This window comes from Rhinatrema bivittatum, chromosome 9, assembly GCF_901001135.1.
Source record: "Rhinatrema bivittatum chromosome 9, aRhiBiv1.1, whole genome shotgun sequence".
NCBI lineage: Eukaryota > Metazoa > Chordata > Amphibia > Gymnophiona > Rhinatrematidae > Rhinatrema > Rhinatrema bivittatum.
Genome location: NC_042623.1, coordinates 40554366 through 40573013, shown reverse-complemented (window position 1 = coordinate 40573013; position 18648 = coordinate 40554366). Strand labels below are relative to the sequence as shown.

Sequence of the window (18648 nt, the reverse complement as noted above, 5' to 3'; positions counted from 1 at the left end):
AAAATTCTGCAAGATTTATATTGGTCAAAATAACAGTTTACATGAGTCTTTAAGTAATTACATTTTAAATTAATAAAGAAAAGTTATTACCTAAAGATGCAGAATATTAAATATTTTGAGCAGAATTTCCCTAGAAATTCACTGAAAGTGTCCCTTCCACTCACCTGGCCACTTTGCCCTCTCAGTCCCCAATTCCTCCACCTGCCAGTATCTATCCCAGCCACCTCTAGGCTCAAACCCTTCCACTCTTTCGTCACTCCTGGAGTTTGACCCCGTTCTCAGTACTGCTCCTCACACAGGCTCCCTCTATCCATCTCTCTCACACTCATGCTACCTCTTCTCTAGTACACATATACCCTCATAAGGCTCCCTCACTCTCTCGCACACATACATCCCCTCATACAGCATCCCTCTCATACAGCATCCCTCTCTTGCGTACACAACCACACAAGCTCCCTTTCTCTCTCACGCACTCCTTCACACAGGCTCTCACACATATACAGGCTAGCACCCTCACATACACACAATCCCTTTTTCATACACACCAGCTCCCAATCTCTCAAACATGCACACTCCTTCACAATCTCCTCAAATAGGCTCCCTCTCTCTGGCACCCACACTCAAGCACTCTCACCCCCCCCTCCCCACCTTTCCTAGTCTCTCTCACCCCCCCCCTCCTTCCCTTCTTCTAACACACACATTCACTCTCACCAGGGCCGCCGCCTTTGCCACGAGTGGAGCACGTCCCAGAGCATGCGGGGGCCTTCATCTTCACCGTGAATGATTCAGAATTCCCCCCAGGACGACTATTATGGATGTTACTAGCTATCATGAAAGTTTACATCAGGGTAAAGCATAGTGCAGACTGCCATGAGAAGCTGATTGATAAGTCTTTCAATCAGAAAATACACCTAGAAAGAAATTACTCAAATATTAAAAAAAACAAAAAAAAACTAAAGGAGCAAGGAAAAACAGCTGAGTTTTTTTTTTTTTTTTGAATTGCATCTTTGTCGGAGAGTTTGAAAATGTCAAGTGCATAATTATTTTGGAATATTTATTATTCTGTAACATTAGAAAATGTTAAGCTTGTCACAGTACCAGACCTTTTTATCCCCTTGTGGCTCTGGAAATGGAGACTGGTAAAAGCGGCCAGAGCTGGCTCAGCAGTTTGGAGCTGCTCTGGAGTTCAGGGGTTCCTGGAGCTGGAGAGAGTCTCTTGGCTATGGAGCTGGAGCTAGACTACTGGAGCTGGCAAACCCAGATCATTGCCAGTTATACAGCAGACTGCCTATCCAGTATTACTCTGTTCCCAGCAGTCTGTGGCTAGTGCTTTCTGGACGGTGGGCCCTCAGGAGTGGGTTAGCCCATTTTGCTGCTAGTCGAGTTAGGCTTAACAACTTAAGGTTCTTACTGGCTGTCTGTTGGCTGTTCTCCCTTTGGGGGGCTATATTTGCCTATGGCCTCATTTTCTGACTTATTTCTTATGTTTCCCCCTCTCCTCTTTGTTCAGTGAGTTTGTTTTTTGTTTGTTTTTTTTTTTCTTTTTGCGTGGGGGATCAGATTTTACTGGCCTGTCTTTTTTTTTTTTTTTTAAATAAAATACAAATCTGCTGAAAGCTCAGCGATCAAGAGCGCAGGTAGTGAGGTTCGGGCCCGAAGCACACATGATTTGGCAGGATCCATGGCATGGTGGAATGAGGCAGACGTGCTGCTTAAGAGAGAGCTGGTGGCAGAGCAGCGCTGCTGGCTCCTCCTGCTTGTTATGCAATGGGGCAGGCTTGGGGATGTACTGGGTTGACTTCTGTGGGGTCTCTGTGAGTGGGCAGGTCGCCCTGGAATTTGGTGAGGCGGTCCAGGCAGGTTAAGAACATAAGAAAATGCCATACTGGGTCAGACCAAGGCTCCATCAAGTCCAGCATCCTGCTTCCAACAGTGGCCAATCCAGGCCACAAGAACCTGGCAAGTACCCAAAAACTAAGTCTATTCCATGTTACCATTGCTAATGATAGTGGCTATTCTCTAGGTGAACTTAATAGCAGGTAATGGACTTCTCCTCCAAGAACTTATCCAATCCTTTTTTAAACACAGCTATACTAACTGCACGAACCACAGGTTGACTTTGTGGTGGCCACCATTTTGGTTCAGGCCAGGAATGATTGTGGACCATTGGGTGGAGCTCTTTGGGACCATTTAGGGTCTTCTTATAGGGGAACACTGTTCTGGTTTCTGGGGCAGGGGGACCTCTAACTGTTGTGGAGGTCCCCCTGTTCTCGTTTTCTCCTGAGTTAATTTTATTAATGCATTAGGCTATTCTGATGCATATCAGTTCTGGGACTGATCTGAGCATGCTTTCTCTTGGGGGAGGGGGCGGGGGGTGAATCACTTTGGTCCTGGGACCCTGGTCCTTCTGCAAAGAGGAAGAAGTTGGCTGGAGAGGTCTCTGGAGCTTCACAGACCTTCAGAAGGCTTGTATTATTCAGTGGCCCACAGAAGGGAGATACTGCTGCAAATTCTTCCATTGCTTGTAGGATTGAGGAAATAGTGACTTCAGTATATATAACTGTAAGGATGTTTTGGTGCCAGAGGCCCTGAATTCATTCCACCAGGGCAGAAGGTCAAGCGGAAAATCTAGAAAAGATTTGCAAGTTCTCCTTGCTTTCTTTCTCTAAGCACTACAGGTTGGGTGTGCAGTCAAGAAGCTATGCTACTTTTGGCGCAGGAGTCTTGGGAGCATCCTTGGCCTCTTTCTGTTGAGGTCTTCTCCAGTGTTTGCCCTTAGGATTATTTGGTTGGTCTTGCAGGGTTTGAGTTGCCCTTTTTTTTTTTTTTTTTTTTTTCCTGTATGGATTTTCTCTTTTGACCCAGTTGGTTCCTACAGAGGGGAGAATAGAGGAGTATGTGTGGACTGGCCAGTTGGCAAATGTAGTTAATTGTATTAAGGCTTTCTTTCTAAACAGTGTTGCTTTGACATGACGCATACTGGATAGGTAGTCTGCACCAATGATTATTCTAAGGATGTTTGCAAACAGTTGGTTCTCTCTATCTAGCTGAGAAAGTAAGAAACCTGGGAGTTATAATCGACCCAGAACTAAGTATGAAACAACATATATCTCAAAAAGTAAAAGAAGGATACACCAAACTTATGACTCTCAGAAGATTAAAACCACTACTAACGCCCACCAGCTTCCGATCAGTCTTACAAGCCTTAATCTTTTCCAGTACCGACTATTGCAGTGCCCTCCTACTGGGACAGCCATATACCACGATAAGACCATTAAAGATTTTACAAAACTCAGCGGCTAGAATTCTAACTGGGAAAAGTAAAAGAGAACATATCACTGAAACCTTAATAGAATTACACTGGTTACCCATTGAACAAAGAATACAATACAAAACTTTATGCACCATTCATAAACTGATACACGACGAAAAAGCAGAGTGGTTGAACACAGCCCTCCGCTTACATACCCCACACAGAAACCTAAGGTCAGCAAACAAAGCACTGCTAACTATATTGTCAGTCAAAACAGCCAGATTAACACAAGTAAGGGGCAGGGCCCTATCCCTAGCAGAACCGATAATATGGAACACCATGCCGGTAGAAATCAGATTGGAAAGAGACATCAAAACATTCAGAAAAAATTTAAAAACATGGCTATTTAAGCAAGCATACCACAAAGAGAATCAAGAGTAGAACCCAGGGAACTGTTAGTTGCGGTCAAACAAACGCCCACACAAACACACTTCCTTCTTAAAGTGTGTCTTCTCTCCTATATTCTAATCTCCACCTTATCTTAAACTTCAAAGAACTAAAGTTAAGTAACACCAAACTTTTAGCAGAGTTAGAAAAACTAGACATAACTTATAACACTCACCATATAGTACTTATTATGATATAATGTTACAGTATTTTTGATGGCACCTGTTTAAGAGTTAGAATTCCAGACACTTTATGCAACATAGTTTTTATGCCTTATTGTGAACCGTTGTGATGGCACCCGCTTAACGACGGTATAGAAAAGATTTTAAATAAATAAATCTACTGGTAGGAGGTTATAACCCACAAATTGGGATTGGTCTGGCAGGTTTCAAGGAAAGGAGATTGGAAAGATTACATTTCACTTTTTCAAGGTTCCATTTATACCATTTTCTTTCACACCATTTTTTTTACAATCATTACAGTAGGGAAAGGATCATCTTGTATAACTGTTAAAATGTTAGAATTGGCACTTGAAAGGCCTAGTCCATTCAGCATAGTAATTGGAGGATGCCAAGTTAGTTTTGAGGCTTATCTTTAAACCATTTTTCCTCAATATGTGATAAATACCTGTCAAGGTGGTGTCACAATTTGATTCCAACATCCTGCCTTTCATCTGGTTATTGGGCAGCATGATATTCCCTGAATTCTCGGAAAACACCTTTGTCACCATTGGGTTGGCCTCCACTGCCTATCTGGTAGGGGTGTGCATTCGTTTTGAACTTAAATGTAAAACGCAATTTATTTATTTTTTTTTTAACTTAAAAAAGTGATGAGGCGAAAACAATCGGATTTCCAACTTATTCAACATAGCTATGTTGAATACGTTGGAAATCGCGATTGTTGATCCTAAATAAAAATTTAAACCCCTCACCCCCCTTAATCCCCCCCCCCCCCCCCCCCCAAGACTTACCAAAACTCCCTGGTGGTCCAGCAGGGAGTCAGGACGCCATTTCTGAACTCCTTTGCGAGGAGCACGTGACGTCGGCGTCACGTCGGAGTGACGCGGCGTCACGTGATTCCCCGCGTGTTCGCTCCGGGACCCTCGTTGCACCCAAAAGGAACTTTTGGCCAGCTTGGGGGGGTCAGGAGGCCCCCCCTCGTTGCACCCAAAAGTTCCTTTTGGGTGCAATGAGGGTCCCGGAGCGAACGCGCGGGGAATCACGTGACGCCGACGTCACGTGCTCCTCGCAAAGGAGTTCAGAAATGGCGTCCTGACTCCCCGCTGGACCACCAGGGAGTTTTGGTAAGTCTTGGGGGGGGGGGGGGATTAAGGAGGGTGAGGGGTTTAAATTTTTATTTGCACGTATGGACATAGACTCAACTTATGGAATTCTCCATATGTCCATATTGACCGAAATTGACCCCCCCCCCCCCCCTTTCGACTTATGGACTTATGAACATAAACTTTTGGTCTGCACATCCCTACTATCTGGCAACCTCAAAGGACGAGGGAGTCATAGCCACACCATGGGGTGATCGCTCCCAGAAGATTTGGAAATTTTTGATGACTGAAAAAATTCTGGGCTGAACATTTTTGATCCCACCTGCTGCATGTTGGTGAATGTAGGGATTCAGAATTCTGTAGGCTGGTAAATGGTGGGCTGTGCAAGGTCTGCCTAATAAGGTATTGAAAAATTGCTACCAGGGGAAGAAGTCTTGAGACGTTTTTTTGTTTCCCTTTTCTCTTCCTCATACTAAAAGTACAAAGCTTGGCTACAATGATTACCGCAAGAATCAGAGATTCCTCTGAAAGAGTCTAACAGAGTAGCTATCTTGGACCTTTCCCCTTCCTCTTATGACTAACAGGTTACTGTTGAGAAATCCAGCTTGGGATATTAAAGGCTTAATTATTAGAATGTTGAGAATTAAATTAAGAAGACACTTAAAGTACAATGAGTAAAATGGGCTACTTTCCACTAGTCATCTGCAGCTGGAAGTGCTTTGTGACACAATAAGATGATGAGCCTTCCCTCAGTTTCAAAAAAACTATAGTCACAATAGACATTGTAAAATAACCTTCATACTAGGCGTCATCGATTTGTGCTGTCATACTTACAACTCTGCCTTATAATCATTGGTCATTTATCGTTCACTGTTCATCCTGTATTATGTTTCTTATTTTTTATATTTTCTTTTGCAATTAAAATATGTAACTTCTCTTCATAATCAAACAAAAAATCCATTAAAGAGAACGTATCTCAGTAACAGAATTCAAGAAAGCATGGGATAGCCCCAATGATGCTTAGTTGTAAAGGGAAAGCCAGAGATTAACTGGGGTTTATAGTATTTAAGAAATAAATTGGGCAGACCAAATGGTTATTTGCTATCCAGTTCTCTATTTCTCTGTTAGAGTATTTCAGTCTTGTCATGGTTTGTGAATCAGATAAATTGAAGTACATCTTTGTGTTAAAATGAGTGCAATGAAAGTCTGTGTGGAGCATGGTAGCCTCATTACATGGTAGAGGGGCAATTACCCCTAGTATAAATTCACACTTTAAATGGCAAGGTGAAAGCTGTATGTGCTAGACTCTTACTAAGATCATGAATATTTCATTTGGAGTTTGGAATTTGTATCTGACCAACAGAGTTTTTATACATTTGTATATTTTAGCTTTCGGGGCATTATAGGTCCCTTTTTATTTTATTTTTTCCAAATGTCTCTGAGGCAAATAGAGAAATATTTTCTATTTGTATGTGGGCCAAAAACTAATACACAATGTGTGTAATTTTTTGTAAGTGGTGTTGTAAATGATCTTAATCAGAACCACCTATAGCAGGGATAGACAACTTCTGGGGTTCTGGTTTTCAGGATATCCACAATGAAATTGCAAGAGATATATTTGTATGTACTGCCTCCATTGTTAGCAAATATATCATGCTACCCCCCTACATATAAAGCCTGATTCAGCCCTTTTCTCCCAGTTCTCTACCCTTTCCCCCTACCTTTCCACTCCCTATCTTTCCCCTTCTTACTAAAGTATTTTCTCCAATGTAAACATTTAAGCTACTCTTAAGTAATATCCTTAGTTGTTGTTCCTATTAATTACACTTTGCTACACATATTTAACTAGCTTAACCAATGTTTGCCTCCCCAAATTTGAGATGTTCTTTATAATAGTTTTACCATTATTAACTTGTTTAATGTATAATGTTTAGGCTTATAGTTAAACCTTACTATCTTGTTTTATGTATAACACTTAGGCGTATGTTATTATGTTCTCTGTACACTGACGTGATATCTTGATAAACGGCGGTATATAAATAAATAAATAAATGCATATTCATTGTGGATATCAAGAAAACCAGACCTGTTTGTGGCTCTTGGACTATAATTGCCTACTACTGTCCTCCAGGCATTGCAGTGTAACTAAGGATGTGCAGGGGAAAAATATTCTGTTCGTTTTTGGGAGTTTTTACCTACAAAGTTTGGTTCATGGCTGGCTTGATTCGTTTCATTTATGTGGGAAAAAAATTCAAGCAACTAAAAAAAAAAAGTCCAAAAAATGAAAACTACAGCTCCCTCCCGTTCTCCTGGAAAAATGTTGGTGCCAGGATCCCTCACCCTGGCCCCCACTTAACCAGTCTGGTGGGGAACCGCTGGTTAGGACTAGGCTGAAGCCTCAGACTTGCTTAGGCTGAGGTGCAGTAGATCACCACGGCCTCAGCCTATGCAAGCCAAGGCTTCTGCCTAGTCCTAGGCCCACTGCTGGGGCCTCAGCCTAGGCAGTGTCCTGGGCCCAGGCTCAATGCCATGACCCAACCTGGAGGCTGGGTCCAATGCCTGGACCCTGAGGCCCAACACCGGGACCCAACCTGGTCCTGGGCCCAGGCCCAATGCCAAGATGCGATCTGGAGGCCAAGACCCAATACCACAACCCGACCTAGAGATGAGTTCCAATGCTAGAGCCCAGACCCAGGCTTGAAGCCATGTTAGGTTCCATATTATGTGCTACAACCCAAGAAAGAGATCTAGGCGTCATAGTGGATAACACATTGAAATTGTTGGCTCAGTGTGCTGCGGCAGTCAAAAAAGCAAACAATGTTGGGAATTATTAGAAATGGAATGGTGAATAAAACGGAAAATGTCATAATGCCTCTGTATCGCTCCATGGTGAGACTGCACCTTGAATACTGTGTACAATTCTGGTCGCCACATCTCAAAAAAGATATAATTGCGATGGAGAAGGTACAGAGAAGGGCTACCAAAATAAGGGGAATGGAACAGCTCCCCTATGAGGAAAGACTAAAGAGGTTAGGACTTCTCAGCTTGGAGAAGAGATGGCTGAGGGGGGATATGATAGAGGTGTTTAAAATCATGAGAGGTCTACAACGGGTAGTTGTGAATCGGTTATTTACTCTTTCGGATAGTAGAAAGACTAGGGGGCACTCCATGAAGTTAGCATGGGGCACATTTAAAACTAATCGGAGAAAGTTCTTTTTTACTCAACGCACAATTAAACTCTGGAATTTGTTGCCAGAGGATGTGGTTAGTGCAGTTTGTATAGCTGTGTTTAAAAAAGGATTGGATAAGTTCTTGGAGAAGTCCATTACCTGCTATTACTTAAGTTGATTTAGAAAATAGCCACTGCTATTACTAGCAATGGTAACATGGAATAGACTTAGTTTTTGGGTACTTGCCAGGTTCTTATGGCCTGGATTGGCCACTGTTGGAAACAGGATGCTGGGCTTGATGGACCCTTGGTCTGACCCAGTATGGCATGTTCTTATCCAACCCAGAGGCTGGGTAACGTCGCTGGAGCCTGATGCCGTGACCCAACCTGGAGGTCAGGTTCCAACGCCAGAGCCTCGGCCTGGACCCAGTCCTGATGCCGGGACTCAACCCGGTGGCTGGGTCCTGACGTCCGGGGCCTAGGCCCAGATCCAGGCCCCATGCCGGGGCTTTGGCTAGGAGGTTGGGTCTTAATGCCTGGGCCTCGGAGCCCAGACCTGGGAGCTGCTGTTTGGTCCTCTTTCTTTGGCTGCTTGAAAGCCAAATGATGTCCGCTGGGGTCACGCCAGAGTTAACTCCAGTACATTCATCCTGGCGGACATCACCATTCTGATCTACGGCTCAAAATGGGACGTCTGCTGTGGTAAATGTGCCAAAGTTAACTTAGGTGCAACCCCAGCTGTGACAGTGTCATTTGGCTTTCAAGCAGCCAGAGAGAGAAAAGGACCAAAGAGCTTCGAGGCCTGGGTCTAGGTCCCGGCATCGGGATTCTGCCTCCGGATCGGGTTGTGGCATGAGAACCTGGCCGCCGAGTCGGTTAGTGTTGGGACCTGGTCTTTGTTGGATTTTCAGGGGTTGTGCTTGGTCCTAGGCCATGGCCCTCCTTTTGGGCCTCAGCCTGTGCCCTAGGCGAGGCCTCGGCTTCCGACCTAGGCCTAATGTATTGGTTTAAAACTAAATGAACGAATGTTTGTTTCAGTCAGGGGGGGCCCCCCCGATTCAGTTCAGAGTCCCCTGAATGAAATGAATTAGCCTTTTGTCACGTTCTGCATTTTCATTTTAAACAAATGCATGTCCCTGGTGGTTACCTGTAAAATGTACACAGAATAAACAGCCAAACAGTGAATCGTGAGGAAATAATTGAAAATGTGATGCTGTAATATTTATTCCCCAACAATTATTAAAACTTAAGTTATGAAAAGAGAGAAGACCTGAGATTGAGAGCAAAACAGGAAGCATTAAAGTTCAGAAACAGGAAAGTTGAGGTTTTGAAAACCAGATATTGCTGCTTTAATGCCCTTGTCCACTGAGAAACAGGTTGACGCAGTGAAATGTTTGACAACGGGAAAGCATTTACAATATTTGCACTAATTTTATGCTTGTAATATTTTCTACTGAGCTGGAAACCCATGTAGTTCGTACTTGGTGGCAGTTCACAAGACATGTACAGAATTTTCATTAGAATTTTTCATGCAGCTGTTTAAAACACTAGCATGTTAAACTTTTTTTAACAATGAAATGTGTAACTTGTATAGGGAGGATTAAGGCTTATATACAAATTAATGTGAAAGAAATGGTGTCCTAGTATATCCCCCAAATCTTTGACTATTGATGTTTTGCCTACATGTTTAGGAAGCTTCAAAATTATTTTTGAAATAATATAGATGAGTATGTATGTGCCTGTTAGTTCCAGGATTTCCTTCCACCGTTTATAATGAAACCTGTGAGATATTTTTGCATGAGACAAGTGGGAGAGCTGTTCTCACTAAATTGCTTTGGAATATAATCCAGTTTGGAAAGTTTTCACAAAATGAAACTTCTGTTAAAACATCAGCTATTAACTGACAAGGCAGTGGTTTAAAAAAAAATGCTTAATGTTTTTTGAAAGGATTTATTTTCCAATTTCTTGTAACTGGGAGTAGCCATATTGGGAAGTTTGCACCTGATATGCTTCATTGTGCTGGGGAGAACCGTGAATTATACACAAACTGTTTTTCTTACAGTTGATCACAGCCGGGTTAAACTGACATTAAAAACTCCCCCACAAGATTCAGACTACATCAATGCAAATTTTATTAAGGTATGGTTGTATTTCTACAAATTGAATCTTTTATTTTTTGCTAAAGCCACACAAGTTTTCAGATGACATGGAATCCAAATGTGAAATTATTATTATTTTTTTTTAAAGTAAACATTGGCATAGTTTTTCTTTTTTCTGTAGGCAATAAAACTGAATTGTGTAACCAGATTTGGCATATGCTGTGGGGTATCTGCTGTGTCGTGCTCCCAAGCACATGGGAAGCTATGCCTGAGAGTAGTTAGCTCAAGGGTAAAAATAAACCAAGGTTTTTAAAATGACGTTTACTGATACATTTGGCTGCCTGCTCTAGCATCAGCCACTTCTCTGAAATATAAACAAGTGATGGAAAAATGTTTGTTTTTTGTTTTTGTTTTAACCCATCTTTGGTCAGGCAGAGTGAAACAAGTCTGAAACTTTCAACCTTGCAATTATGTAACTACTTTTTAAGTTCTTTTTCTAAATAAATTTTTTGTGGTGATGGGGCCTTTTTCCAGCTGTACCAGCTTTATCTCCTCACACCTGGGTTTTTCTTTTAGTCCAGTCTTGAGGCTGCAAAAATGAACATGATTGTAAAATAGAATTTCTGGTCAGGTTCTGGGTTTCTTTGTCTAGATTGGACTTCACGCCACGTGCAGTGTCTGATCATACTTAGTGAGGAGACCTATAATAATTTCCCAGAATAAAAGATAAGTGAAAACAGGCTCCCATAGGATCCTTCTTAGATGGTTGAGAAAAGTAGGATCAAAAATGCAAGAGGAAAATAGTGTTTATGCGGGATTGGTTGACATTTCCGTTGTGAACTTGTGAACAATTACAAGATTTTTTTTTTTTCGGAATGTACTTTATTTTTTCTAGATTTGAAAATAAATATTAAGGGTAACTTGCTCTAAATGAATGGAAATGTGTTCATACTTTTTTTTTTTATTTTGCAAAAGGCATCTAGTGAACCAGTTTATATCAAATCATGGTACATAGCCAAGAGTGAATACATATGAATTGCTAATGAAACTTTTCAATTTTAGGGAGTGCATGGGCCAAGAGCATATATTGCCACCCAGGGACCACTAGCAAACACAGTAATCGATTTCTGGAGGATGATATGGGAATACAATGTTGTGGTAAGTAATCTAATTTGATGTGCTCTGTTTTTAGAAAGCTTTACTGTATAATGTGACCTCCCTCCTGTGAGGAATGCCCTGTGCATGATTTATTTGAGGAAAAAAGTAAAAGGGCTAGCTTTAAGAATATATGTAAAAAAAAAAAAAAAAAGAGAACCTCTGCTCTAAAAAATTACTAAACTTCCTGAGAGCAACTGAAACTACTTAGATCAAAGCCCCCTCATTTGTAATATGAATTGAGTGAAAACTGTACTGAAATAAAATTACAGTAATATGGCACATAATTTGCTGAGAAGTGCTTATGTTTCACAAATAGCTACATCATTGCTTGAACATTTTCAATAGGCAAAATAGAGAATTTGGTTTCAAGTGCAATTGGAAGTCATTAAATGTTGAACTCAACTGAAAAGCAGAATAATTATCTAGTGATGAGATGAAACTGCATTTGTAATTCTCATTTAGATTTACTGTTTAATGTGTGTTAAAAATAAAAGGAGAGCACCAGTTCAGTAATGAAACTATCGTCAACCCTCATGATCACTATCGCATAGTGTTAAATCTCTCCTTTTATATTTTCTGCTTATTAAAGCCTTCTTGAATCATAGTATGCCTTCAGATAGTATCTGTCTCAAAATCAGAACAACCAAGCAATATAACTAATATATACATAAAATTGCCAGGGGGAGCAAGATGCAATACACAAAAAGGATAACAATTCCACAATAAAGATTCTCCTTTGACATGACACGCTGAAGGAGCACATATCACTAAAAATCTCTAGGACCAAATTAGTTAAAGCTCTGACAAACTGTTCTGAATAAGGCTGACTCCCTTGCCATGCTCTTCTTCGGGCATCTTACTCTTTAAGAACAGATCTATCTGAAGAGGTTCATAGAGTACACTGTTAAATTGTATGTTAGGTGCTTCATTTATAATGACAGTGAATAAATCTGGCTTGAGAATCTCTTGTTTTAACTTCATAAATTTTATTCTTGTCTATTGAATGGATCCACCAACATCTGGAAATATCCCAACTTTCATCCTTAAAAATAATGAATTCTTTCTTAAACCCCCCCCCCCCCCAAAAAAAAAACTGCTCTTATTTGCTTTAGATACAACTAACAATTAAACTAGCCTGCTCACAATTTTGTTCAACCTTTTCTAAATCTTGCATTAAGCTGTGAGCTAATTCAGTTTCATCAGATCCTTTGCCTTGTTTTGTAGCTTCCTAGCATAACCTGTTTAAGCACAGAGTTTGTTAGATACTCTGGATTCAAAATTAATACAAAATTTATTTGGATTAGGTACCGTGTGGTGGGGAAATGGGGAATCTGTGTAAATCCCATGAGCTGTCTGACTGCTGTGTCAAAATCTGCTAGATCTTGGTAATGGCGAGCTCTTTAATGCAGCATGCCGTTTCATAAGCTTTGCCATGTCTCATTAAAGAGCATGCTATTGCCCTCAAGCCCATCTTTCTCTCAACTTTATTGCCTTTTAAAAAATTTATCCTACATTACATTCTGGTACAGCGTATTGCTTGAGTGCTGGTAACAGTATTTGAGAAGCCCCAGTATAAATGCAAGATGAGAATTGATGTACTTTATTTTTCACAGTCTGGGTATCCTCATATGACTGTATACAGCATTGTTTTGTATACTTCAGTGTCAGTTCTGCACTATTTCTGTATACTGCACTGTTTTCTGTACTTAAAAATAGTAAATACCCAGTTTGAAAGAAGATATTGTATTTATTTGGTTTTATATACTGGTGTTCTGGATCAATCACATCGGTTTACGGCATAAAATACATCAATGAGAATACACCTTTGGCATAAAATAAATAACCTCTTAAAACATATAAAATAAAATCTAAAACATAAACACAATAATAAAAGGTTCAATAAATTCCAGCGATAACCATTGCAGTCCAGTTAAAAATATGCTCATTCTCTTCTCCAAACGCTTGCCAACAAACATCTAGAATTATGGAGCCTTTTTTTTTCTTTCCTTCCTTCTATGTGTCCAATGCTGTGTTTTAGTGCAGGTCTTCCTAAACCTGTCCTAGAGCTCCCCACAGCCAGTTGGGTTTTTACAATATCCACAATAATTATACATGAGATTTTGCATGTTATGGAAACCCAACTGGCTGGGAGGGGAGTGCTTAGGGTAAGTTTGCGAAGCCCTCTTGTAGGGGTTTGAAATGTGCCCTGCAGATGTCTACAGGCGACTTAGACTTCAACATTAAGTAATGCTATGCTGATAACAGTTCATCTTTTATGTCTGTCTGAAAGAACAAGTTAAATGACATTAAAGGCAGAAAAGATATGTGGATTGAATATAATGTGTAACTTGATGATTTTTTTTTTCTCTTCAGATAATTGTAATGGCTTGTCGTGAATTTGAAATGGGAAGGGTATGTATGAAAGTCTAAATATTAGAAGTAAATAGACGTTGCTGGTTTAGAATTTCTGTATCTTGTTGCATCATTATCCTACCATAATATTTGCTTATTGGCATTACCTCTGAAATGGAAAAAAAATAGATTAGATTATATAGCTTTCTGCTAGAAAGTAAGCTGTACTGATTGTAATAGCTAAATGCTTTTTATGTGGCCTGCCCTTTTTACCTATGTCTTGACATAATATTCCTGTTTGTGAGCACAGAATTCTTTCTTTTCTGATGTGTTCTAGTTACCTCAGGCCCCTTTCCAGGTAGCATCTGTGCCCTGTGCTTTTATGTCCCATATATTACTGGTGGGGTGCTAACATACAATGAACTTCCAGCTGGGGCCTAACTTGGAGCAACTATGGTAGTAGTGGTGGTGTTTTAGAGCCCCTTCTGCAGACATAAGACAAATGGTTATGGAAATAGAAAGATTTCATATAACCGAGGTGTCCTGTGACAGAGAAGTTGAATAAATCACTGTTAGAACTTGTAGGCACTACTTTATATACAAGTAAGCAATAACTCCAAAGTATATGGAGTTAAAGATTTTGGTGCACAAAATTCAGGCAAGTGTCTTTGCTGGCGTCTAGTTCCTTTAATGTGGACAAAGTCCTGAATTATTGCAGTTATAAAATCTTTCAACATGAAATCCTTGATGGTTTTGCTTTTAGAACTGAAATATCGTTTTGTTTCTCTTCAGCCTTTGCACAATTCCCCCCCCCCCCCCCCCCCCCCCCCCCCCCCCCCCAACTGATTCATTAAAAATGTTAAATTTAGGGCAGACTGATGTCCTCGATCACTGTTAAACCTCTTTATCGATTATCAGTGCCTCTTGGCATGTTAAACTGTTTTTTAATACATGGTTATGTGATTCTGTGACACAATTGCGTGTTCCCTGTACGTACCCGGATCAGTCCAGACCATGTCCAGCAGGTGGAGACAGACCAAAGTTCTAAGGGTAGCCTATATAAGGACAGAACCCACCCTGGAACATTCAGTATTTGTCTGTCTCCAGCAGGTGGAACAGCTCACCCTGTGCTTCCCTGTTAGCTTGCCCTCTTGTCTTTGGTGTTTCCTTCTTTCTTTCTGGGGCAAGCTCACGCAAGTACATGTTTTAGTTTGCCTTTCTTACATATTTAAAAAAAAAAAATAATAATTTTACAGAAATTTTTCTCTGACTGTTAGGGTAGACAATTTTGTCTCCCTCGCTCTTGAGGTTCCTAGGGGGGCTTTGCCTCTTGATTTTTATCAGCCTAGATTCCTTTCCCGGTGACCTAGTGTGGGTGATACTGGTGGTGCCAGTCCCTCTCCCCATGTTCACTGCTGCCGTCCCCCGAGATGCATATTCCTCGCTTGGGCTGTCAGGGATGTCTTTTCCCCTGTTTCTGTGAATAAAAAAATAAAATTGTTTTTTCAGAGGACCATTCACTTTTTGTTTAAAAAATAAATAAATAAATATAGTGAGGCAGCAGCTTTTTGTGAGGATGGAGCGGGGTTCAATCTCCCACCCAGCTCCTCAGGGTCAGCTGTTTTTAATTGACATCGCGGCTATTTTTTTCCTGCTCATGCTGCGGCCACTTTCCTGTATAGCATGTGGAGAGTTGGCCTCTCGACTCTCCCATGAAGGGGTATGCTCCAGGTGCCTTTCAGAGGGGGGAGGCTCCTCTTTCAAACCGCCAACTATTCGACCTCGAGGAGGGGCACCCTGATATGCTGCCAAGCCGTTCCTGTCCCGGGAATGGCAGCCATTTTAGGTATTTCTGACAAAACACTTCCTGCTTCTCCGGGGGCAGGGAATCCGATTTCTCCACTTTCCCCCCGATTTGAGCCCGGTTCGCTCTCGGGGTGGTGGCTCAGGACCCCCCCTCACCTCACCCGCCCCCTCCCCCTCCCCTGTGTCAAATTCGGCTCGGACCCGTTTTTCCTCAGATTTTGTTCTTTTGTTACATGGGTCTTACTTGGATAGCTTACAAAGGGAAGTGGACCCCCCTCCAATTGTTCCCCCTCCCCTGAAACCTCCTTTTTTGCCTGTGCTGTCCACCCGATATTGTTCTGGACCCTCAGGGCTCAGTTAGGGTTCGGGTAGTCCCGGGAACTCCCCCCCCCCCCTCCCCCCCCCAGCCTCCTTTAGACCCGTTTGATGAAGGGGATAATGATACCATGGCTCAATCCCCCCCCGCTAGAGGGTGACTATCCCCGTGTCCTGCATTTATTTTAGCGGGAGGAACTGGAGCCTCTTATTCCCTTTGTTCTCCAAGAACTGGGAATTGATGCCCCACCAGATGATTCTGTGGCAGCGGCGATGACACCAAACGCGGACCCGGTCCTGGCGGGACTCAGGGCATTACCGCATACTTTCCCGTTTCATCCAATGCACCGCTTGGTCCTCATCGGGGAATGGGAGTCCCCAGAGACGGGTCTTCGAGTTGGTAGGGCTATGGAAAAGCTCTACCCACTTCCTGAGGACTGCCTGGACATGTTAGATTCCAAAGGTAGATTCTTGTCACCACGGTCACAACGTACCACCATTCCGGTGGTGGGCGCCACAGCATTACAGGATGTGCAGGACCTTAAGCTTGAATTTTATTTGAAATGCATTTTTGAGGTTTTAGTTCTTGGAGTCCAGGCAACAATTTGCAGCAGTCTCATTCAGCAGGCAAGCCTTAGGTGGATGCAACAGTTACTCAGCACCCAGAACCTCCCGTCTGCAGAGGCTGAGCAAGCTGAACGTTTGGAGGGCACTATAGCCTATGGTGCGGATGCCCTTTGACTTCGGGTCCATGCGAAAGCTATGGTTTCTGCGGTCTCGGCCAGACGTCTTCTCTGGTTACGTAATTGGTCCGCTGATGCTTCTTCTAAGGCGCAGTTGGGCACTCTTCCTTTCAAGGGCAAGTTGCTTTTTGGTGAGGACCTGGAGCAGCTTATTAAGTCCTTGGGTGAGAACAAGGTCCACCAGCTGCCAGAGAACCGTCCCAAAGAGTCTAAATCTTTTTTCCCGACTCGCACTTTCTTCAGGGGGAACTGCCATTACGGCAATAGGGCCCGTGGCTTCTTCCCCAGGGCAGGTGTGTCCAGGTCCCAGTCTTGGTCCCATTCCTTTTGTGGCCATTGAGGTTTCAGAGATGGCCATCAGCAACTCACGACCACTAAGTCAGCTCCCCAGTGAGATTCGGCTGGTCCATTCCTCCGCACGAAACTTAGGTGGGTGTCTTTCTCTGTTTCTCTGAGTGGGCCAAAATCACATCCGATCTCTGGGTGCTTGAGGTGATAGAACACAGCTACGTGTTAGTTTGCCAGGGACCTGCCGGATCTATATATTGTGTCCCCTTGCGGCCATTCCAAGTGGCACCCTGTTGAGACTTCAGGAATTGGGGGCGACACCCCCCCCCCCCCTGGTGCCAGCCAGTATTCAATTTACTTCGTTGTTCTCAAAAAGGATGATTCCTTTCGCCCCATTCTGGATCTCAAAAGGGTCAATCGGGCCCTCAAAGTTCTCAGTTTCAAGATGGAAACCCTGCGTGCAGTGATTGCAGCGGTTCGTCCCGGCGAGTTCCTCGCTTCCCTCGATCTGACAGAGGCTTATTTTCACATCCCCATCCATCGGGAACATCCATCAGGAACATCATTTTCAGATCCTAGGCCAGCACTTAGTTTCGGGCCCTCCCCTCTGGTCTCACCACCGCTCCCCGCACCTTCACCAAGATCATAGTAGTCATTGCGGCAACTCTCCGGGAAGGAATATTAGTCCATCCTTATCTAGACTGGTAAGGGCCAAGTCCACCGCTCTTTGCGCGCACGCGGTAAACAGAGTTTTAGCCCTACTCACATCTCTCAGATGGATAATCAACTACTCCAAAAGCAATCTTCGGCCCTCACAAGAGCTAGAATTCCTGGGCGCTCTTTTCAACACTCGGGTTGGGAAAGTTTTTTTTTCTTTCGGACTCGTGGACACTCAGTCTGATCGATCAGTTGAACACTTTCATCTCTCTACCGCTTCCCATGGCGTGGGATTACCTGCAGATTCTAGGGACCATGGCTTCCACGATCGATCTCATCCCCTGGGCGTTTGCTCATATGCATCCTTTACAGAGAGCTTTGTTATCCCGTTGGAAGCCGATGTCCAAACAGTACCAGAGATTCTTCCTCTCTCTGACTCTACTATTGCCAATATACAATGGTGGTTCTCCCCGGCACACCTTCTCAAGGGGATGCCTGTTTTGACTCCCTCTTGGGTCATAGTGACGACAGATGCTAGCCTCTCCAGTTGGGGGGCTGTCTGCCAATCTCAAATGACTCAAGGTTTCTGGTCCCTGTCCCAGTCTCAGTGGCACATCAATAGTCTAGAAGCCCGAGCGGTTCGCATGGCCCTCAAACTTTTTCTTCCTCTGATTCGCCACAAAGCGGTCTGGGTGCTATCGGACAATTCCACCACGGTGGCTTACATAAATCAACAAGGGGGGACTCGAAGTCGTCTAATGGCGCTAGAGGCCAGCAAGCTCTTTCGCTGGGCAGAGAGGCACTTGGATTGCCTGGCGGCCTCCCACATAGCGGGCAAGGAGAATGTTCAAGCTGATTTTCTCAGTCGACAACTTCTCGATCCCGGCGAGTGGGAGTTGTCAGATGTAGCGATGGATCTAATTGTGCACAGGTGGGGTCCCCCTCACCTGGACCTCATGGCGACGCTATCCAATGCCAAGGCTCTCCAGTTCTTCAGCCGGTGGAGGGAGCATTGTTCGGAGGGGGTGGATGCGCTGGTTCTTCCCTGGCCCTCCGATGTGCTACTTTACGTGTTCCCA

The 18648-nt window shown here is 43.0% G+C and overlaps 1 protein-coding gene across 2 annotated transcripts in view; it reads left to right on the top strand.

Moving 5' to 3' along the window:
- PTPN12 (protein tyrosine phosphatase non-receptor type 12) overlaps positions 1–18648 on the top strand; it is a 262737-nt gene that overhangs the window by 62254 nt on the left and 181835 nt on the right. For both annotated transcript variants that reach the window (XM_029615046.1, XM_029615047.1), the window contains exons 3-5: positions 10214–10290; positions 11313–11408; positions 13782–13820. In XM_029615046.1, coding sequence (XP_029470906.1) covers positions 10214–10290; positions 11313–11408; positions 13782–13820 — 212 coding nt within the window. The remainder of the gene's footprint in view (positions 1–10213; positions 10291–11312; positions 11409–13781; positions 13821–18648) is intronic.